The sequence below is a fragment of the Podarcis pityusensis genome (assembly GCF_964106645.2).
Source record: "Podarcis pityusensis genome assembly, chromosome: 2".
Lineage (NCBI taxonomy): Eukaryota > Metazoa > Chordata > Lepidosauria > Squamata > Lacertidae > Podarcis > Podarcis pityusensis.
The window spans coordinates 19,418,168-19,441,035 of NC_138029.1; the positions used below are offsets into that span (position 1 = coordinate 19,418,168).

At 43.8% G+C, this 22,868-nt stretch overlaps 1 protein-coding gene across 1 annotated transcript; it reads left to right on the forward strand.

Moving 5' to 3' along the window:
• The first annotated feature begins 1,570 nt into the window (after positions 1 to 1,570).
• On the forward strand, positions 1,571 to 21,160 carry PCTP (phosphatidylcholine transfer protein). The gene is made up of 6 exons (XM_080995023.1): positions 1,571 to 1,943; positions 9,846 to 9,963; positions 17,145 to 17,224; positions 17,536 to 17,707; positions 19,733 to 19,800; positions 20,924 to 21,160. Exons 1-6 carry the CDS (start codon positions 1,584 to 1,586, stop codon positions 20,984 to 20,986), a joined length of 861 nt encoding a protein of 286 aa, XP_080851149.1. The 5' UTR covers positions 1,571 to 1,583; the 3' UTR covers positions 20,987 to 21,160.
• The last annotated feature ends 1,708 nt before the right edge of the window (positions 21,161 to 22,868 follow it).

Genomic DNA, 22,868 nt, shown 5'->3' on the forward strand with positions numbered 1-22,868 from the left:
CCCTTCAAACTGATGTCAGGGGAAGGAAAACTCTTGACTTCAACATCCAGAGAACCCTGGCAGAACTTAATAGCTATTTCAGCTGCAGGTGGGGAATCCTTGGAAAATGCTGAGCTCTGGTTGGCTTTCCTCTTAAACCAGGGGGCTGTAAATCATTGTTCCGCCTACAGCAAAAAACTGGATTATTTACCGGTGAAATGGGGATTCTAATCCATCCAATTTATGTTGAGTACAGAAGGAGGTGGGAGCAGCTACTGCAATGTAACCACTAAGTGTTTCACAGGTGTATTATCTCATGTATGAAGTGTCAGTAGGGATGAGAAAAATGCACTCCTAGACATGGGGCTAGGTCATGGTGAACAGGACTCTTCAAACCCCAGAGAAATCCCTCTCCTGCCCCCCATATAGTTACTTCCTATGTTCAGGCTGGTTCTCCTGGCTCAAATGAAACCCATGGGACCCACACTCCAAGAGAGGGAAGGAGAACCTGAGTGCACTCTGCACAGACTCAGAGGCACAATCTATATTGCAGGGTACTGTAGATTCATGGCTTTCAGAAAGAGGGTGGTGAGGCTGAACTCAGATCAAAGCCAGACACATATGAATCTCTAATATGGTAGAAACAGCAGATAAATCCTTCTCCTGCCCCTTATAGTTACTTCGGATGTTCAGGCTCCTCATCCTGGCTCAAATAAATCCCACAGAACGCCCACTACAAGACAGGGAAGGAGAACATGAGTGCGCCCTGCACATGCTCAGAGGCACCATCTTTCCTTCACATGTCGCAGGGCAGACCCTTTCAGACAGAGGGTGGTGGAGCTTGAACTCAAGACATGCGTTAACCTCTAACCAATGGGACAAACAGCAGAGGGGGTGCCCTGTGCAGCAGCAACCCAACTTTTCGACCAAAGGGGAGGGCAGCATGGGCGTAGGAAGGGGGGGTACAGCTGCCCCTATAAATCAAGTCTTTTTTTAAAAAAATAATAATTTTATTGCATTTTCAATTTTATCACGATCAGTTTCATTACATAATTCAATAAACCCAAGCATTGCTCTAACAGAGCATCAACCTCCCCCCGCCCCTCTTTCTGACTTCCATACATAATTACTTTATTCTCAGCATTTCTATAACCACTTTTTTTACCTTCTCTCTCGTTTTTGTATTTCCCCTCATTAAATGTAAATCAGCCTCTATAAACCAAGTCGATAAATAAAAACTTAACTAAAATAAGTAAATAAATAAAAAAATACTTAACTGGCCAACTGAGTTGCAGATAACTCGGCTCCTCCCCTCCCCCCAATAACCCCCCCAAAATTAAATCCTGGAGGGCGGCCTATAACAAAGCACCCCCCCCCCAACAACGACCCCGCTTGGGAGGCACGACAAGCGAGCTTTAGAGACCCCCCTCGAGGGTGTGAGGGTGTTGGGGAGGGATTTGAACCCAGGCCTTCCTCGGCGTCCCTACCCCGGCACTCTAACCGCGGCACCGCCCCCGCCCGCGCCCCGTTCGACGGCAGAAAGTCGTCGCGAGCAGCTCGGCCTCCGGCGCCGTCGAGACTCCCAGCCGCCGCCGCCGCGGGCCATGTGCCCCCCGGAGGCCCTCCGCGCCCTGCTGCAGAGGCGCCCGAAGGTTCTGCCGCCGGCGAAGGAGGCGAAGGGCGGGCGTCGGAGGTGGCGGTGGTGGCCGGCCCGCTGCTTGCCCGTGTGGTCGGGGATGTCCCGCGGCGCCAGCGCCGGCCCCTCGTCGTCGTCGTCGTCGTCTTCGTCCTCGTCCTCCACGTGCTGCTCCTCGCGCAAGGCGGAGCAAGCCCGCGGCCCCTTCGGCGAAGAGCAGTTCCTGGCCGTTTGCCGGGAGTCGACCAAGCCCCGGGAAGCGGCCAGGGCCGCCTGGGAGCTCATGGCCGAGACCGCCAGCTTCTGCATCTTCCGGCTCTTCGACGAGGTGCGACGGCGGGCCCAGCGGCGCCGGCGCTGCGGCCGGACCAGAAGGGAAGGGGGGGAAAAGGCCGCCGAGGCCTAGACGGAGCAAGGGAGCCTGAGGGACCGGCGCCGCGTTGCCGTGGAAACGCGAGGGAAAGAAGAGGCCTCCAAGCTGTTTGGGGACTACAGTTCCCGCCATCCCCGGCCACTGATTCTGCTAGCTAGGGATGATGGGAGTTGTAGTCCAATAACAGCTGGGGGCCCAAGGTTGAGAAACACTAGGGTTGCCCATACTTGGGTCTCCAGCTGTTTTTGTGGCAGTTCCCACCATGCTCAGCCACTGGTCCTGCTTAGCTAGCGATGATGGGAGTTGTAGTCCAACAACAGCTGGGGGCCCAAGGTTGAGAAACACTAGGCCCGGGTTGCCCATATTTGGGTCTCCAGCTGTTCTCGCAGCAATTCCCATCCATTGATCCTGCTAGCTAGGGATGATGGGAATTGTAGTCCAATAACAGTTGCGGGCCCAAGGTTGAGAAACACTAGGGTTGCCCATACTTGGGTCTCCAGCTGTTTTTGTGGCAGTTCCCACCATGCTCAGCCACTGGTCCTGCTTAGCTAGCGATGATGGGAGTTGTAGTCTAACAAGAGCTAGGCCAGGCCAGGGTTGAATGTTATTGGTTCTCCAGCTGTTTTTGTGGTAATTGCCATCATCCCTGACCACTGATCCTGCTAGCTAGGGATGATGGGAATTGTAGTCAAAAAACAGCTGGGGACCCAAGGTTGTGAAACACTGTGTGGGACAGCAGCTCTTTTCGTTAGTCAGACCCCCCTGGCCAAACTTCCACCTGGCCTTTCCTCCACGGTGGCCAGTGGGGCTCCCCCCCCTCATGCCCCGTGGCCCTCACAACAGACCTGCAAGGTAGGCAAGGCTGAGAGAAAGCGGCCTGAGGCCTCCGTTGCACTTCTAAAACCACTTCCATCCTTTAGAGGAGTGGGGAATGTATCAGGTTTGCCAACTGCTATTCTCTACTACAGCCTGCTCTTGATTGTTGGCCATGTCTCTTCTTCAAAGAAATAGATTACAAAGTTCCTGAACATGTACAAAATGCCTTGCCTTTCCACTGGGCAACAGCAGCCTCTCATTATTTAAGGAGAAGCCCCACTGTATCAAACAAAACAGGGCTGGCAAGGTAAGGTGATTGCGTTTTGGAGCAGGATCCACAGGGGCAGCAGATCCCAATGTAGATCTTTATTGTTCCTAGGGTTGCCATTAAAAAAATCCTGTCCTCCATTATATAGTCATTCTTTGTTTATCCACACCCACGTAGGAGCAGGGCTTCTTCCTTCCAGGACAGATTACAAGACTTGCTCAAAGGCCTGAACCTCATTTGAAAAATTAAGATCTACTCCATCTCTCTTTTCAGTATTAGATTTTTTGTGAGTGAACTTTTAAAGGATACGCGTGTAGTATTGCAAAACATATGCCAGAAGGCAGCCCCTGGCCATTGCATTGTTCCTGTGTACAGGAAAAGCAGAAATCAAAGCTGCAGTAATAGGGAGCAGCTTACCTGTTGTGTTTCTACCTGTCATGCAGATGTTAGGGATATAATAGCACTGCCAGGAAGGAAAAAAACAACCAGTTAATGCCCTGGAGTGGGAGTTAACAAATGGACAGAATCAACCGAGGGGAGCAGAAGGGCAGAGAAGTGTTTATTACGTGACCTTGAAATAGACAGGGTCCTCCCTTGAGATGTAGTAGCAGTATTTGGGTATTCCAGATAGGAAGCATAAAATAGGGACTGACAGCTTTCTGTAGAGTACTGATCAGCAACTGACAGCCTGTGGGTCAAACCTGGCTGGGTGTTGGAGTGTCCTCTGCTCCCTCCACCATGCCAGACTTCAAGCAGAAGGGATGTGCGGCACTTACTATGACTATAGAACTTGATTTAGGAAATGAGATTGGCTAATCGTTCTCTAGGGACGTGGGTGGCGCTGTGGGTTAAACCACAGAGCCTAGGACATGCTGATCAGAAGGTCGGCGGTTTGAATCCCTGCGACGGGGTGAGCTCCCATTGCTCGGTCCCAGTTCCTGCCCACCTAGCAGTTCGAAAGCAGGTCAAAGTGCAAGTAGATAAATAGGTACCGCTCCGGCAGGAAGGTAAACAGTGTTTCCCTGTTCGCCAGAAGTGGCTTAGTTATGTTGGCCACATGACCCGGAAGCTGTACGCCGGCTCCCTCGGCCAGTAAAGCAAGATGAGCGCCGCAACCCCAGAGTCGGTCACGACTAGACCAAGGGGTCCCTTTACCTTTACCTTTACCCCCTCCTCAAAGTGATCCTCCTGTAAAACTACTTACAGTCCAGACAGATTAAGGATTAAATTGCTATATATTTCCATTTGAAATGGAACGGTGGAGACCTGCATCTCAAGGGTGCTTCTGGATTTAGATTGACAAGCATTTTGCCATAACTATAGTGGGGTTAGGGGACGCAGGTGGCGCTGTGGGTAAAACCTCAACGCCTAGGACTTGCCGACCATCAGGTCGGCGGTTCGAATCCCCGCGGCGGGGTGCGCTCCCGCTGCTTGGTCCCAGCGCCTGCCAACCTAGCAGTTTGAAAGCACCCCCGGGTGCAAGTAGATAAATAGGGACCGCTTACTAGTGGGAAGGTAAACGGTGTTTCCGTGTGCTGCGCTGGCTCCCCAGATGCAGCTTGTCACGCTGGCCACGTGACCTGGAAGTGTCTTCGGACAGCGCTGGCCCTCGGCCTCTTAAGTGAGATGGGCGCACAACCCTAGAGACGGACACAACTGGCCCGTACAGGCAGAGGTACCTTTACCTTTACCTTTATAGTGGGGTTAGCTCCATTTTTCATGGGTGTTCTGCTTCTGTGTCATCCCATCCTTCATGACCTTTCATGATCCTGAGGCTTCTATTTTCTTTTAGTCTTCTGCTTCCCAGACTTGAGAGGAGATGAGACTGAGTACTAACAGCTGGACTTTGTCTTGTTTAACCATGGGGGTGCACCACAGTTGTCTGTTTTTCTTTTCCCTTGCTCCCTTTCACAGGAAGTTTTGTAGGCCAATGTTTGAGAACCTGTGCTGATCTAATCCTTGGTTCAAGGATTAGCTTTTTCTTTTTCTTTTTCTTTTTCTTTTTCTTTTTCTTTTTCTTTTTCTTTTTCTTTTTCTTTTTCTTTTTCTTTTTCTTTTTACAGCATCCTTGAATGGGTCAGGGAGGTGGGCAGAACGCCAGGAGTACAGACACAGGCAGAGTTTATTCTTTCCCTCCCTTCCAAAGCAGTTTGTGTCCTTGGAAAAACTGCATTTTTAAAAAATCTACAAATTCCTCTCCTTTTTTGTCCCTTACTGAAAGAGTATGGAAAGCTGGAGTGTGCTTGAGAGTTAGAAGACGAACAATATTTATTTTCTAAACGCTGCAACCTACTTTTAAGTACCGTATTTTTTGCTCTATAAGATGCACCAGACCACAAGACGCACCTAGTTTTTGGAGGAGGAAAACAAGAAAAAAAATATTCTGAATCTCAGAAGCCAGAACAGCAAGAAGGATCGCTACACTGTGAAAGCAGCAATCCCTCTTGCTGTTCTGGCTTCTGGGATAGCTGCGCAGCCTGCATTCGCTCCATAACACACACACACACATTTCCCCTTACTTTTTAGGAGGGAAAAAGTGAGTCTTATAGAGCAAAAAATACGGGCTTGTTTTCTGGAAGATTTCTGCTTGCTGCTCTTGTGTGTTCAAATTTACTCCATTTAATTTCTTGTCATGAGCTTATTTACTCAGGTGGAAAAGTACCATGCTCCTATCTTGGCCGTGGTCTAGTGTGGGCCTCTACATATCTCCATCCTTATTTCAGACATCATGATATATCACTATATTGAAAACCAGGTATCACCCAGCCCTAGATGGCAGCAAGCACGCCACTCTTAATTCATTGCTGAAGCCTGTATGCCAGTCCTTGCCATCATATTCCTAGATCTGTCTGGCCCAGATCTGTCTGTTTTAAATTGATTTCACTCTTGTATACGTTTGAGGACAAATCCCAGCCTCCTCAGCACAGATTTCAGACTGCTTCCGCCTCAGGATAAACAGCTGGCCAACTCAGCAGGGCATTCTGCCTTGAAATACTGAAATACTGAAGCCCTGCTGGTTTATTGGCCAAGAGGAAAACTTTGTGGGCTGCCTGTGGTCAGAGACAGCGTGATTCAAGCAGCTGGCAGAGAAGCCTGGAAGTGGAGTCTAGTGCAGGCAGGAAGCCCAATTCTTTACCAACCGAAGTGCTATCAAAATTGGGACGTGCGTTGGTGGAATGCTTGAAGCCTCTTCTATTTTGGTGTGTGTTGCATAGCCCTGCTGTATTAGATACGACAGGAATTTGGATAATTGGGGGCTTGGAAGTACAGTACTACCTCGGGTTAAGTACTTAATTCGTTCCGGAGGTCCGTTCTTAGCCTGAAACTGTTCTTAACCTGAAGCACCACTTTAGCTAATGGGGTCTCCTGCTGCCGCCGCGCCGCCAGAGCACGATTTCTGTTCTCATTCTGAAGCAGAGTTCTTAACCCGAGGTACTATTTCTGGGTTAGTGGAGTCTGTAACCTGAAGCGTATGTAACCTGGAGCGTATGTAACCCGAGGTCCCACTGTAATGTATTTTAAATGCTAGGTTGTTTTTTTGGTGTGATAATTCTGTCCAGTCAGCAAATGCTGACACAGATCAAGAACAATTTGACACGTGGCTTGTATGTTTAATTTGTTTTGTTTTTTTAAATGGGAATACAAGTTCTGCATTGGTCAGACTGATTATTGAAATGAGAAATGCCTCTCTTCCGATTTCTCTTCTACTATAGGAACAATCACACTGTCATCCCAGTGAGGCTCAAAGGCCATTTAAGCCCTGCCTGGGAGGTCATTCTAAGTTTACATGGTGATTGTTTGGTGACTGGAATGCAGTATCATCCCTCAAGAAGAAAGTAGGCAGATGTCATACTTGGCTCGGTTTTAAAGGAAGCAATTTGTTGTATTTGTTTTATCAAAAGAAACGCTGCAATTTGTAGACTTATGCCAGCAGCGAAAGTTAAAACAGGTTGGCAGGTAGCATAAGTGGTGGAATCCACTTATAATCCACTTATAATCCACCAAGGTACAGTGGTACCTTGGTTTACGAACTTAATCGGTTCCGGAAGTCCGTTCTTAAACCAAAGTGTTCTTAAACCAAGACGTGCTTTCCCATAGCAGCGGGGGACTCGGTTTACAAATGGAACACACTCAACAGGAAGCGAAACATGGTTCTTTTTCTAAGGCAAAGTTCACAAACCAAAACACCTACTTCCAGGTTTGCAGCGTTCTTAATCCAAGTTGTTCATAAACTAAGCCGTTCTTCAACCAAGGTACCACTGTAATTAGAGGAATGCAAAATAAGTTGGGATTACATAGCTTTTCTTCACATATTTGCACTTCTTTTTAATTAGGGTTGGCTTGTTAATTCTCTGATGAACAGCTTTTTTAACTATTGTGGTAGTATCATACTGTGGTAGCATGCTTTGCTCTGGCCTTTGACACCTGAGATGTACAATTTTAGGACACACCCTATTTTGTGTGTTTTTTTGGAGGGGTGCGTAATTGTAAGTTTTTAAAATGTTTAATGTTGTATTTTAAACAGTTGTAACCTGCCCTGGGACCATAGGGTGAAGGTTGGGTAATAAAATTATTGTAATAATAATTTAGCAGTTTGCAAACATGCCTAAGGAACAGAGATTTGGAAACGAAACCTGGAACATTAAGGGTTCTAGCAAGTGTCCCAGAGTTGCTTTAAAAAAGAAAAAAAGAGAGGCTTTGCTTGCTGACTAAAGCCAGCTTTATCGCAGACTACGAATAAACAAATCTATAAAATAAACCAGAAAGAAAAAGCTCTGAAAGTGTCCAAAATATTTTGTAACCCACGCCTCTCTTTTTGCTTTTAAAGAAATCTGTGTCACTGTAGCAACTTTGGTAGAAATCTCTAAATACAGGAAAGTCTCTTCGTGGTGGAAAGCAACTAACACTGCCAGAGCGGTGGGATCATACTAAAATCTAGACTAGCTATAGGCAAACAAAATGCAGACTAATGTTTAACAATTTTGTTTTGTTTTGTTATTGCAATGGCCCAGTCTGAGAACACTTCATGGTACTGTATGTTTTCCAGCCTTCTAAACAAACATCTCCTGTAATCTGCAGGCACGTCATAATCTCACTTTCAGTTGATATTCACATTCCTTTCGTACAGGAAAATAGGTCTGCTAACCTTTGAAAGCTCAGATTATCTGAGATATTGCAAGCCTTGTGAACTAAAACCACAACTAAAACCATCTGTTGTGGTAGATGATGGTCTAGACTCTTCTTGTAATGTTCTGCAGTAAAGGGTAGTCCTTTAAATAAATGGAGGTAGAGCGATTTTACAGAGTGTAAAATTTCAGGAATCACTCTTAAATAATTGCAGGCTTGATGTATCTTTGGAAAATAGAACTCCGGAGGGCGTAGGCTTGGGTGGAGGTCTACTTCACATTGCCAGAATTTGTTTGTGAAGCAGTGTTGTAATGCCTTATTACAAAATGCTGTGTGAGTCATGCCGTATCTTTATTTTAAATATTTCCTTTCTTTAAATGTTGGGTTCATAAAGGGTCTAGCTGACGGTGCTGAAGGATGAAGTGATGTTTATTGAATGAGAAAGTTCATGATAACAGAGCTCTGTTAAAAAATATTTTACAGAATACAAGACTGAAAAGGGTAAAAGGTAGTTTAAATTCCATTCCCGTGTACTGTACTTTGACATTTTTGCATCTTCTCGATGAATTAGACCCGAAAATCTTCTGTTTCTGCAATTGGTATTGCTAGCAAATAATGCAACTCTCTGAACAAAGGGTTATCCAACTCTTAGTGTAAGGTTTATTTGATTTGTGCAGAGGGCTGGACTGGTCAGGGTGAAGATGGGGGGGGGTTTGCTGGAGTCTAACAAAAGTAGAATATAGTCAGAATGCTGAAATATATATTTATTGTTTCACTTGACTATCATAACAGAAGTACGACTGCTGCAGTTTATGTTTCAAAGCATAAAGGGGGATTAGATGCTGATAAGACTTTCATTTGACTATACAGTAGTCTCTGATATTTAAAATAAACAACTGAGTTATATTTACAACACCCACATTTATATAGGATGATTTCTATGGCATCTAGTGTGTAAATATGAGAAAGCATTATTGCTTTTGAGTAATATGTTTAGGATTATACAGAAAAAAAGGGACGCGGGTGGCGCTGTGGGTTAAACCACAGAGCCTAGGACTTGCTGATCAGAAGGTCGGCGGTTCGAATCCCCGCGATGGGGTGAGCTCCCGTTGCTCAGTCCCTGCTCCTGCCAAGCTAGCAGTTCGAAAGCACGTCAAACTGCAAGTAGATAAATAGGTACCGCTCCGGCGGGAAGGTAAACGGCGTTTCTGTGCGCTGCTCTGGTTCACCAGAAGTGGCTTAGTCATGCTGGCCACATGACCCAGAAGCTGTACGCCGGCTCCCTTGGCCAATAAAGCGAGATGAGCGCCACAACCCTAGAGTCGGCCACGACTGGACCTAATGGTCAGGGGTCCCTTTACCTATACAGAAAAAAGATATATCCAGCCTAGCAGAGAGATTGGTATATATTTTAAGATAAGTCTGTCATTGAGCTGTCCAGTTCTTTAGGCAAATGGACCAACTCACCTCTATTTTAACGCAAACATCACAGAGTATATTTGTATGTTGTAAATGTATTCATTGTGCAAGCACAGTGGTATAAAAGAGTCTTTTTGGACATTGCTAGTGCAACCAAGCAAAGGCCTGAAATACAGGATTCTTGATTCTCCCCTACCTGCTCCCTCCTATTTCTCTTGCTTTTTCAGAAATCTGGACTGTACGAGTATAAAGTCTATGCCACTCTTGGTGATTGTTCCCCAGATGTATGTGCAGAAGTGTACATGGATTTAACCTACAGAACAAAATGGGACCGGTATCTTAGAGGTCAGTAAATTATTCAAGACCAAAATGTCATTTTCTTTGGTCACTGTGATAGGTTCTTTTCCTCCACTTCTTGACCACCATTGTTTTGAAGATTCTTCTACTTCGCTCTTTCAAGTGCTCTGTACAGTTTTTCAGTATGAAAAATGCATGAAGTAGATTTCCATTACCAAAGCGTTAATGCTAATATAGTCATCCACTTGTGATGCCCTGAAAAACAAATAAGAAGCAATGTTTTTCTTGCTAGCCACTTCTTGTGTTAAAACCAACTTTCTTAGATCCATCGACACTGTTCTTGTGTTGGTTTATGGGTAAATGGACTTGTCTCTTGATCATTATGTGACATCTGGGGAATCTGGGGACTGGTGTTTGATACCCCCGTAATCACCAGTTTTTATTAGATTGTTAGAGCAGTCAGATGCAAAAGCAGAAACTTTAATTATTTTGGAGGCAAAGGGAATCACATGTGTTATGCAAGCCACATCTGCTGAAATTCCCTCTCCTGAATATCTATGAAAAGATGAAGCAGCCTTTTGTAATTGGCTACTGTACTCTAAGACCTTCTTTAGCTTTGATCTCTTTGATTCTGGAGAGAATTTCCCCTTATTTTTGTCCAGTTGGTTGTCTAAAACAATTATAATAATATTCATTACATGGATTCCCATTCCTCCAAATCAGGGATGCCCCTATGAAATTTAACTAGTGTTATTGAAATTCTTTCCCTCAGAGTTCCTCATATGTTTTGCGTGGGCAGGAGCCTCCAGATTTGCCTCTTAATATCACTAAAGGTGAATTTCGTGGCAACTTAGGGGTGTGTGAAACTGAGAAATATCACGAGTCCTCTTGGAAGTTATTGTTTTACTTCAACATTAATTCCGATGCAGTTTTGTGTGAGCAAGGACTTCCACTTTTGCCTCAAAATTTGCTTTAGGTGAAATTTGTCAGAGGTGGTGTCATGTCATACTGTTGTGTACATCTTTATTTAATGGAATGACATTTGTGCATTTCCATCCCTATCCTAAACTTCAAAGTTCCGGTTCTCTTTGTTAGTTTATTGTTCAGCTCTGGCCCTTGAGCTGATACGGCTCATCTTGCCTTGAGCCCAGCAGAGTTAAATCCCAGAGTCCGCAAACGAAAGGATGAGGTCAGGTATGGTACTACATTGCTATGCTTTATTTCTAAGCTATGCTGAGAGCATACAAATATACACCTTGCCTCTGTGAGAGCAGAGAGCAACCCCCAAAGAAACGAAAGAACAAAAAAACCAGGAAACCAGTAAACGTCACATCCAGTCTCCCTTTCCCGTGAGAATCCAACAGTAACTTGACTGTGGAATGAAAACATAGTCTTGTGACTAGCAGCTGCTGCTCAGTGAGGGAAACAGAAACTAACACTCTTCTCCATGTTTAGTTTAAACAAGTGACTATTTGTCTTTTCATATAAACTATACATGAGATCCTTATCTAGTTGTGCAACATATCATATGGTGATCCAGCTGTAACAGTACAGTGATACCTTGGTTTACAACCATAATCTGTTCCGGAGGTCTGGTTGTAAGCCAAAACAGGTTGAAACCCAAGGCGCGCTTTCGCCATTGGGGCCTCAAAAAAAAATAATGGTTGTAATTAAAAAAATAAATGGGTTGGAAAAAAAAAAAAAGGGATACGCACTTCAGGGTTTGACGTGATCATAATCCAAAACGGTTGTAATCCAAAACGGTTGCAAACCAAGGTACCACTGTACCTAAGATTATTCCCTGCTGAAACCACTACAGTCATACCTCGGGTTGAATGTGCTTCAGGATGAGCGCGTTTGAGTTGCGCTCTACAGCAACCCGGAAGTAACAGAGCACGTTACTTCTGGGTTTTGCCGCTTGCACATGCGCAGATGCTCAAAATGACATCACACGCAAGCGTAGAAGCGCCGAAACATGACACGTGCAGACGCACGGACACGGGTTACGTTTGCTTCTAGATGTGAACGGGGCTCCGGAACGGATCCTGTTCGCATCTAGAGATACCATTGTACTCTTGGGGTTTCTTCATGCACAGCTAGTTCTGATGACATGTTTCTGCTGAGACCTTTTAGAAGATAGCATGGCAGTGACTTTTCAGCCCCAGAACAAGAGAGCATTTCTCAACACATCACACTGAATTTGGTGACATCGATTGATGTTGGAAAGCTATTTATTCTAAGTAGCACCCATGGAAAAGCATTTTAAGATGTATCCTTCCAAAGAAATGGTGCTCTGCTTTTCTTGAGTTGGTGGAAACTGCTTTTCAGCCATTGTCCTCACCCACCTCTTTTGCTCAAGTGACTTAGGACACTGCCTGCACTGAACTGTCTCTCCATACATTCGATTATAATAGGTTTGTTCTAATTATATTTTGATTTTTCCTTGGTTCACGCTACTGACAGAGCACTTCCAAGTTGCATCAACTGCCCTTCCCTACCATGTAATGTAGATTTTCCCACTATGTCCACATGTATCGATTATATGTTGAAGTTAACTTGAGTGTCCCTTGAGATACACGGGGGAGGGCTTGGTCATCTTGGCTAACTTTTAGCTATTGTGAGATTAATAAGAGCAGATACACTTCTTCCATTGGGATGACACTCTATTGCTGCATGCCACAGACACAAAGGGTGGGGAAGGAAACCCATGACTTCAACATGACGGGGCAATAGGATATGAATTTCCCCATCTGCAAATGACTCACCACGTCTGATTTGCAGAGCTTCACATATTTTGGCCTACGATAAGCAGGGAATGTTTCAAATATCTTCCATTATCCCTTGTGTGATGCCATGCTCACATCTATGTTATATAATATATCTATATCTATCTATCTATCTATATATATAGCATATTAGATGTCCATTGTCATTCAGACAAGATGTTTTCAAAAGGTGAATACTAATATATTTCTGGTGCATTTCTTAACTTAAGACTGTGGAACTTCCACAAAGAGCGAAGTTTCAATTTGTGTGTGTGTGTATAGAAAATATTGCATACTTTGATTAATCAATTTTAAGGAACAAAAGTATGCATTACTATTGTTATTGTTATTAATTTTATACTCCACCTTTTCCCCGACGGGACTCTACATTCACAAGAAGAAACATTTCAATAATTTCCAGTGTACATAAATGAAGCGGCAGATTATTCTAGCAACCTTCGTAATGAATAATGAGATTTTAATATCTATGGGCAGGATTCACCTTAGCGTCTATACTGGAAGCCTACTGATTAGGCCACTTAGATTAGCAGGGGGAGAAGCAAAATGTCCTTTCAGTAGCAACTTCTCATGTCTTTTTGGTGCTGTTCTCCAAGGACCCCCAGTGTGGGAGGGCTTTATGGGGCAGTGAGGAGATTTGGAAAAACAAACAAACGTGATCTGAGAACCCATGCATCTCAGTAGGCCACTGTAGCTTATCTCACCATATTTCCCCAGATTTTGAACCCATGGACATTTTGGCAGCCCATGCTTTGATAGTGAGCTTGAAAAGGCTGTTTTGGAAAGGCAATAAAAGTTGAACAAAGGTAAAAATATGAACAGATTTACAGATACCAGAGACATATTAACCAGCAAGCCATCCTCACTGTCCTTAATCTAGGCTATCTCACTCTGAAAGAAGCTAGACTCTGCAAGCAATAGGATGACCTAAGATACAATAATAGCATGTCTTCTCAAATAATAGGGTTCAGTTTGTCCTTCTGGTATGTGAGAGAACATATCCATTTAAAGTGGAACTCCCTGTATTGCCCATTAAATGTCAAATATTACTCTTTTTCTCACACCTTCAATTTTGAGTTTGCTTGCTGCTTAAGACGTAGGAAAATGAATAGGTTGTCAAGTGGCACCAAGTTAATACTCCAGTGACCTCTGGTGGAAAATGTGATATTATTTGGTGTCTTATAGTGGGAACAGCACTATCCATCAAACAGCTGGCATTACATATTGCATCGCACGGAAATAATGTATTCCAAGACAATAACTTCTTGTTAGGCCCCTTCCTATATTTGTGAGGCATACTGGCATCTCAGCATATGTGTCTGCAGCAAAATAGTCCTTCATGCAGCCATTCTCACATTCATTGGAGAAAATACAGCATCTGAAGTGACTTTTATGGTCTGCCTGCCATAGCTAATTGGGACGATAAGGAACTTTAGAGAATACCTTTCCCTGCCCCATTGGAACTTCCCCAACTTTTGAGAACTGTCCATGAAGCCTACCTACTTGAGAAGGCTTAAGTTAGAGCAGGGCTTCCCAAGCCATGGTTTGTGAACTATCAGTGGACTGCAAGAATAATTGCGTGGACAGGCGGAGTCCCCCAGACCCTGGGAGGCCCCCCCCCATGTGGAATAAAGACTCAAGACAACGTGCTATGGGATTAAATTGGCCACAAGTTTATTATATTTCAGATGTGGGTAGACCTTGGCTCAGGCCTTGGGCGTTTATCCCTCCCAGTCTCCAGCCGGGGATCTAGGGGACATCAGGGTTATCCGGGAGGGGGGGGGAATGGGCCGGCTCTGGAGAACAGAGATAGCCGACCCCGTTACGCCGTCGTTACGGGGGAGACCAATGATGACCTCTCTGCGTACGGTCAAAGCCTCCCCTCAAAAAACCCTTTAACAGGGAACCCTGGTATCACCGCCACAAAGAGGAAGGGGGCGTGGGTCACCGCTGCATACCCCCCCATTCAGGAAGATAGACCAAAGGATTCCGCCCAAGGCCTGATACTGCCACCCGAGACTGCAAAGTTGCCGTCTCGCCGCCAAGACTACCTACACCTGAAAAGACCCTTCACCATCCACCAACCAATCCGACAGGCCATGCCTGATGTCGCTCAGCCAACACTTGTTACCAAGGCCCGATAGGTGCACACCATTGGGCCTGCATAGTTCCTTCATGTATACTTTAATGCTGGGATGCTTCACGACCCGACCTCCCATGCGCGTGGTTGCAGAGCGCAATTCAACAGTGTAGTTAAGTCTGGTGGGTTTGAGGTTGCCACGCCATTGTAAGCATGGTAGAAGCTCTGACCAGAAAACCGTGATATTGGGGTGCGTGGCATGTAAGCTTTCCAGGTCTGCAATCGCTGTTTTTGGCCAAGCCTGTGCTAATGGAGCCGCACAGGGTCCAGGGGCTGCGCGTGTCCACGCAAAGGGCACCCCCCGTTTAATGTGGGGAGCGGTCATTCAGGTGGTCTCTGGCATGTCGGTGTCTGGTTAAATATTGGCGACGACACACCCACTGCATTAAATATTCATGTTGGTTTTTTAAAATTGCATTTGAATTGCTTCTTTTATTGTAATCTATTGTGTCATGATTTGAATTCTATGGAATACAGTAAAATGCAATATATGACAAATAAAAGAAACTGTAAAATACATTTAAAAACTATAGCGTCTAACACGGTGCATTACAAACTGTACAACAGGCAGAAAAAAACGTGGTCTGCCACAATCTTCATTAGTGATCCATTGGGGGTGGGGGGTGGGCTTTGGGAATTACTGATTTAGGGTCTTTTCAGTCATGGCACTGCAGTTTTAGAATTCTCTCCTTGATTAGGCCTGGCATCAACTTTTTTTTCTATTGTCCTTGGTAAGAAATGTCCTCTCAAGTAATCGGGCTGTTGTAGGCCTGATTTCTACAAACTGGGTGAAAGAGCATTAATATGGTAAAAGCAGTTCTGTGTTAGCAGGTATCAAATGATGCACACGGGAGAGGAAAATCCTAGTTTCACAAATACACTTGCAGGGTCTGAACAGGTGGTGACAGGCCTGATCAGTAAGGAGGGACATGATAGAGGTGAATGAGATTTTGCTTAATGTGGAGAAATTTGCCCCCCCCCAGACTAGAACATGGGGTCACCTAAGATCATTTTCTGAGGCCCTTCTTCGTGTACCTCCTCCTTGAGAGATCCGGAGGGTAGCAACACGAGAACGGGGTCTTCTCTGCAGTGGCTCCCCATCTGCAGAATGCTCTCCCCAGGGAAGTTCATCTGATGTCTTCATTGTACACCTGTAAGCACCAGGCAAAAACGTTCCTTTTTAACCAGGCCTTTGGTTGATCGGATTGACGTCCTATCCCCTTTTAAAAAGTGACTCTTTTTGGGGGGGGGGGTTATTGGGTTGTTGTTTTTATTTTGATTACATATATTGATCTTTTCTGTGAACCGCCCTGAGACTTCCGGGTTTAGGGCGGTATATAAACTCAGTAAATAATCATAATAAAACAATAATGAAATTTAATGTTGGAAGATTTAGGAGAGACGAAAGGAAATCTTCACACAACCCTCTGTTATACAGTGGTGCCCCGCAAGACGAATGCCTCGCAAGACGGAAAACCCGCTAGACGAAAGGGTTTTCCGTTTTGGAGGTGCTTCGCAAAACGAATTTCCTATGTGCTTGCTTCGCAAGACAAAAATGTCTTGCGAGTTCCTGCCAGGTTTTTTTCCTTTTCCCCCCTTTTTTCCCAAGCCGCTAAACCGCTTATCAGCTGATGGCTAAGCCGCTTAACAGCTGATGCTAAGCCGCTTATCAGCTGATCGTTAAGCCGCTTATCAGCTTATCGTTAAGCCGCTTATCAGCTGATCGTTAAGCCACTTATCAGCTTATCGTTAAGCCGCTTATCAGCTGATCCACTAAGCCCGCTAAGCCGCTAATACTGTAGCACTAATCCGCTAAACCGCTAATGGGCTTGCTTTGCAAGACGAAAAAACCCGCAAGACGAAGAGACTCGCGGAACGGATTCTTTTCGTCTTGCGAGGCACCACTGTATGGGCATTTGCTACCGCAAGATATAACTCTATCCACTGACTTGGATGGTTTTAAAGGGTTTTTTTTAGACAAATAGTGGGGGATAACTTTATGAATGGCTACTTGCTGTGCTACTGTATCTATGTACTGCCTCTGGTACCTCTGAACATTAGTTACTGGCCTTTGTGAGAACAGGATGCTTGACTAGGTGAGCTTTTGGGTCAAATTCTTTAAAAAAAGAACCAATTATGTCTATCCCTTTGTGCCCGACCCTTGTTGAGGTCTGACACATACACAGTTATGATTCGTGTCTGACTCCTTTCACATTTTCAATTCACCAAATGCATTGAAAACCTTATGTAAGTCCAGCTGAATAAAACATAGTCTGCATCTAACGCATTTCCCCTCCGATTTTTAGATATAAGTGAGAAACCTTTTGAGGGCAGAACAGTAATCCACTGGGAAGTGAAGTTCCCTTTCCCCATGGCAAATAGAGATGTATCCTTTCAAGTCTTGGGTTGCAGTTTTGCTCTTACTATTTGAGGCTGCAAACTCCTCACAGCACAGTTCTGCAAGTTTAAATGAGGGGGGAAAATTGACTCTTAAGGGAAAAGAAAAAGTTAAGACTTTGATGCACATTCTTGTGAACCATATTCTGTCATACCCTTTGAGGAGCAAAACAAAAACCAATGCAGGCTTCTTGAAACAGGATTGCTTTTCGTATTTGCACCAGTATACCTTCTGTCTCGATTATATATGTATATTATATATACAGGCACATCCTGATTATTTCTTAAACTTCAGCATAGTATGTTTTCGTTCGTGAGCGTAAAGATATGGAACTTGAAGGGAAGAAGATATATGTTATATTGGCTAAAAGCGTGAATACCTCTAAATTCCCAGAGAAGACTGGGATTGTTAGAGTAAAGAATTATAAACAATGTGTGGCCTTTGAAAGCGATGGCAAGAAAGGCTCCAAAGGTAAGAAATCAGTAAAGAACTTTATAGAAATACCTGCTTAGAGCTAGGCATGAGGAGAAAGTTCAATTCAATTCACATTTGAAGGTGAACCTACCTAATACACACTTTTCAAAACAAGGCACAAACCCAAAGCAGAGCTATCCTTTGAAATTTGCATTACTCTGAATTTTGCAATAGTTTCCCAGCCAAGTAACATGTACAGAAATGCATTTTTCAGGATACAGTGTGCATATAAATGCACATATTAAAGAAAACAATATACAGAAATGCATTATATTAGGGGAAGTTGCTTCTAAATCTTATTTATATTTATTTAACTTTTTTTTTTACTCTGCTTGACTGTAAACACAGCAACCTCTAAGCAGTTTACAACAGTATAAAAACATTAAGAATTATTGATTAAAAGTGTATATTTGTCAAAACGACATGCAACAATGTGCTTACTTTGAGAGCTTTGCACTACAATGTTGGCAAATTTTGCTGATTATTTTAGAAAACCAATTTACAAATTGCTACAGAAGTGTGCAAAATGATTGGGAGAAACAGAAAATTGTCAACTGCAAATGGCAGATACGCCTATCCCTTTTTAGAGCAGAAATGTTAAATTTACACGTTAGGATTATGAAAAACATATTCACTTGCTTTTTTAACACTAACAAATTTTGCTAAGATTGAAAGCAAGATAGTTGAACAGGTGTGTACAAAATAACACTAGAGGCTTGCATCCAATATTTTGGGTGGTTAATTCTTATGCACACATGTGTGCTCATCCCAGCCAACTAATTTGTGTAATCTGGTAACAGGAGTTGCTTAACCACAATGTGATCGGACCAGATTTGTATAAATTCTTTAGGGGCAAAATTAGTGATGGCATGATCATCCTTTATTCTGTAGAAGTAAATACCTGCGGGGAGAGTAATTTGTTTCAGGACTGTGGCGGTTATAGGAAAATTAATGATTAACTCTTTGTTAAACCCCACAGCGCTGTTTTGAATCTCCTCCACTGTGGCTGCTATTTGCATAGAGAAGAAAGCTGCCATTGGCACCAGTGGAAGTTTTTGTCCCAAGGAACATAGCAGCCACTAGGGGCATGTGGTGTGTGATCCTGATTGGACTGAAGTGGAGACAACAAGTTAAATCCCCTCTTTACCACCTCTCCAGCCCAGTCATATCGCTTCTAGCTTTGTGGTTCTTGTCATACCTCGTTTCTAAGACTAGGAAAACTTGCAGATGCCCCATTAATGAGCAAAGTTGACTTCTGATGCAGATATTTCAGTTCTGCTAATGGGTTCAAGTATCCTAGGCCCTAACTATTCATAATTCTTTCTAATAGAAATTTTTGCAGGGTTGGGGTTGGCAGGGGGAATCGTTTGTTGTTGTATGCACAATCCCTTCCTCTTGGTGATCAGAGAGAGAAAAATTAGATGTGGTTGGATATGCGCAAAAGTGGCAGAGCTTGCTGAAACTGGGAAACTTCCCTTCCAACTCTGCAACAGGCCTCCATAACTCCAGAGATGAAACTGAGAAGGATTTTCGAAGCCTCTGTCAGTTTAGCCTCTACATTGAAGAAAGACCTTTAAATTTATTGCAGAGCTGAATGGGAATAAAGTGTTTTGCTTTCACTGCGCTTTTTGCAGCTATTGCCCTGGGACCAGACAATGTACAATTGGTCTGAACTTACAGGAACAGCAGTTGGGTGTACAAAACACTGCACAATTGAAGAGGGTGGAGGAGAAGAGCTTTTTGGGGAAAGAAAGAAAAAAACCTCTTGCAGTCATGCAAACGTTGTTCAGAAACCGTTGAGGGGTTTCAGCAAATATATCTGATATCATGGGATGGAACAGTGGAAAACTCCAGAGAAATAAGGGAATAAATTCTGTACATTTATGGTTCTAAATAACAACACTAAAAGCAGCTTAGATAGCTGCTAGTCAGGTGACCACAAAATAGATATATGAATGAATAGCTGCTGTTGCTTAAATAAGATTCTGACTGCCTCTTTTCTTCCTTTCTTTTGCTTTGAAGTTTTCATGTCATACTTTGATGACCCTGGTGGCAAGGTTCCTTCGTGGCTTGTCAACTGGGGAACCAAGGTAAGCAGGGGGCTGGAATTTGTAGGGAACAAGCCCAGTGGGTTATGCCCATGGCTTTTCTGGCCTGATTCTCTGTTGCCAGCACTGTAGGCAGAACTACAGGTACTGAAAGGGGAAGAGTCATAGAATTGTAGAGTTGGAAGGGACCCCAAGGGTCATCTAGTCCAACCCTCTGCAAAGCAGGACTCTCAGCTAAAGCACCCATGATAGATGGCCAGCCAACTTCTGTTTTAAAACCTCCAAAGGAGAAGAGTCCACAACCTCCACAGCTCTTTCTATCAGAAGTTTTTCCCCCTGATATTTAGTGGGAATCTCCTTTCTTGTAACTTTGAGCCACTGGTTGAAGTCCTACCCTCTGGAGCAGGAGAAACAAGCTCGTTCCCTCTTCCATGTGACAGCCCTTGAGATATTTGAAGATGGCTATCATATCTTCTCTCAGTCTCAGAATAGAGCCCAGAGCAACAATCCAGACTTGTTTGTGTCCATTCCCTATTGTCAGTTGCTAGTCTGAGACAATAGCTCTGTTCATGCAGTACTCACCTGAAGGTGGCATCCTGCTAGTGCAGGGGAGAAGGGCTGTGCTCTGGGCTCCTCCCACAGCACCAAGTATACTGCCTTAAAGAGGCCAATACTTACAAAACTTTTCTACTTCAGAAATCCATCAGGGAATGATACACATTTAGGATTTGCTTGTGCATTTCTTTCCCTTTTAATCTTTTCATTTCTATCCTTTCCCTGCCCAGTTAAGTAACTTGTTCAGAGCCTCCAACTCTCACTGATAATATCAAACAAAAACACTTTCTTCTAAACCTTTGGTTTATGTGCTGCTAGCAGCATGGGATATTGTTTGGATATTCTTTGGATCCTATAAATCTGTATATTTTGAAAGCTGCAAATGGTGGCGGCATGTTGCTATTGTGTAGGAGGGTCACCAGGATTAACAAATTTTAAAAACCAGTTATGAATCCCCCTCTAACCTGGTTTATAATGCTTGTTTAAGCCACAGAGCACAATTACTTTTGTGTTTGAAGTGGCATAGGTGTAACAAACAGTTGAACATCAGTAGTTGCCTACTAGGCCATAAAGTTGATGCATAAGTATTCTGTGATCCCTTTCTTTACAGACTGGAGTGCCTAACTTCTTGATTGATATGGAGAAAGCTTGCCACAGTTACCGCAAAAGATAAAACTGCTCCTTGAATGTGATCCAGATCAATAGCTTAAAGGTATATTTTGCATGGATAATGAGCCATGGACACATCACTGAATAACATCTGCCTTTCGGGATAGTAATCATGAGCCATGTAAGTTCCCAGGCATGTGACAATGAAACATATTAAAACTTTTCGTTTTTCATTTTCCATCTGTTTGATGCACTGCCACTTAATTTTCTGAGGGCTTTCATGTATCATTTCGACATTTGAGGCATGTAATGATCACCTTTGAACACAGGAGCTCTGATGCATCGCTTCAGTAGAGGGAACAGCACTATGTTCAAAGAGGGCTGTGCATGCAGAACTTCTCCCTTCATTGAAACTAGTAGAGAAACCCATACTGCTGTGCACTCTGAGTTCTGCATCAAGATGCTCAAGATACAGAGTACACTAGCTGTACTTTGGTCGACACTGCTAAATAGAACTGTTGGGTGCCTTTTAATTGATCTCTTCTTACTCTATTCCTCCGCTGTCTTCTAAGAAATGTGACTTAAACAGTTCATTAAAAGCTAAAGTGGACAGGATTTTCAATGAGCAAATGAGATGTTATCTTTTATTGGAATAAATAGTCACAAAACGACTGGTCGACATCCAGCGAAAGTTATATAAACCCCACTGACATCCATTAGTTGTGACTAAAGGCTATTAATCTCAGCAGGCCATAAACACAATTAACTTCTTCTTTGGGGTTGGGGCCATTGTGCGAAAAGATTTCAAATGTCAAGTTATTCATCTGAGCAAAACAAAAATGATTAGCAATAACTTTGCTAATAACCTTTCAAGGCACACTGGGTAACGCTGTGGGACTTTTTTTCCCTCCGTGTTGTGTGCCTTCCACATTTGATGCCCAGCTTCGCAAATATAACAATACATTCTGTGCCTGCCGAGATTGGAAGAAACAACATTAGAGTTGACAAACTGCCTTATTTTCAGATTTTTATATTTCTGCTTGCATCTTTCCTGTTAGGTGGTTTTTGATCACCCAGGCCCAAGACCTAGCAGACAGATCACATGATGATTTCCTGCCATATCTGTCTGCTTTCTTGGTTCTCGAGAGTTGGTGCCTCATCCAGGTAAACAACACCCTGGGTATATAGCACTGTTTCCCCCCAGTATCAGCAAAAGCTTTTGGAAAAAGAGGAATGCAAAGCCCTGTTGCACACATGTTCGCGGGATCATAGCCATTATGTTTAATCAGCCCAGAAAAGTATATGATCTCATGTGTCCCATTGGTCATATTGTGTGAAACGGGCATTAACATTATTATTTCTTGTGGGAGACATTTGAAGTGAGCTAGTTAGTCTGTTTGCACAGATCTCTTTCATTCTGCTCTGTCTTAACAACAGAGGAAGCTGTTTCTTGTGGATGCACAGGTCCCATTGTGGACTTTCTTCTGTATCTCAATGTGATGTTTTATCTGCTGTAGCAGGCACCATTGACTCTTTCCCTCTATGTCCACAATCTTGTAAGCTGTTTATTTTCGCAAATGCTTCTCAGGCTAAAGTAACAGCACAAGTCTCAGCATGTTTTTTTGTCCTTAACTGAGGGCTCTGACATACACATTATTAACTGGATTGAAAGGACTGGGGACAGGCGGTAGGACCAATAGCTCTTAGTTGTAGCATAATTCTAAACTTCGCTTAACAGAAACAGTTCTATGCGGTCCCCTTAACCTTGGAAAAAAAAACCGGAGGAGAAAGTTTCCTCTATGAACAATCTCAGGTCTGTGCAGTATAGCAAAAGTAGGCACTGCATCCTGGCAATGGGTACAGCAAACTTCCGTATTGAATGAAGATGTATAAATATGTATCTGTAACAATGAGTCAGTTTGCCAAGCCAAATTCAACCTATCAGC

Excerpts from the sequence above, each read along its gene's own strand:
- PCTP (XM_080995023.1), top strand. The coding sequence starts at position 1,584 with ATGTGCCCCCCGGAGGCCCTCCGCGCCCTGCTGCAGAGGCGCCCGAAG. Across the intron at positions 9,964-17,144 it reads ATGGGACCGGTATCTTAGAG|ATATAAGTGAGAAACCTTTT; the intron begins GTCAGTAAATTA and ends TCCGATTTTTAG. Across the intron at positions 17,708-19,732 it reads TGGCAAGAAAGGCTCCAAAG|TTTTCATGTCATACTTTGAT; the intron begins GTAAGAAATCAG and ends TTTGCTTTGAAG.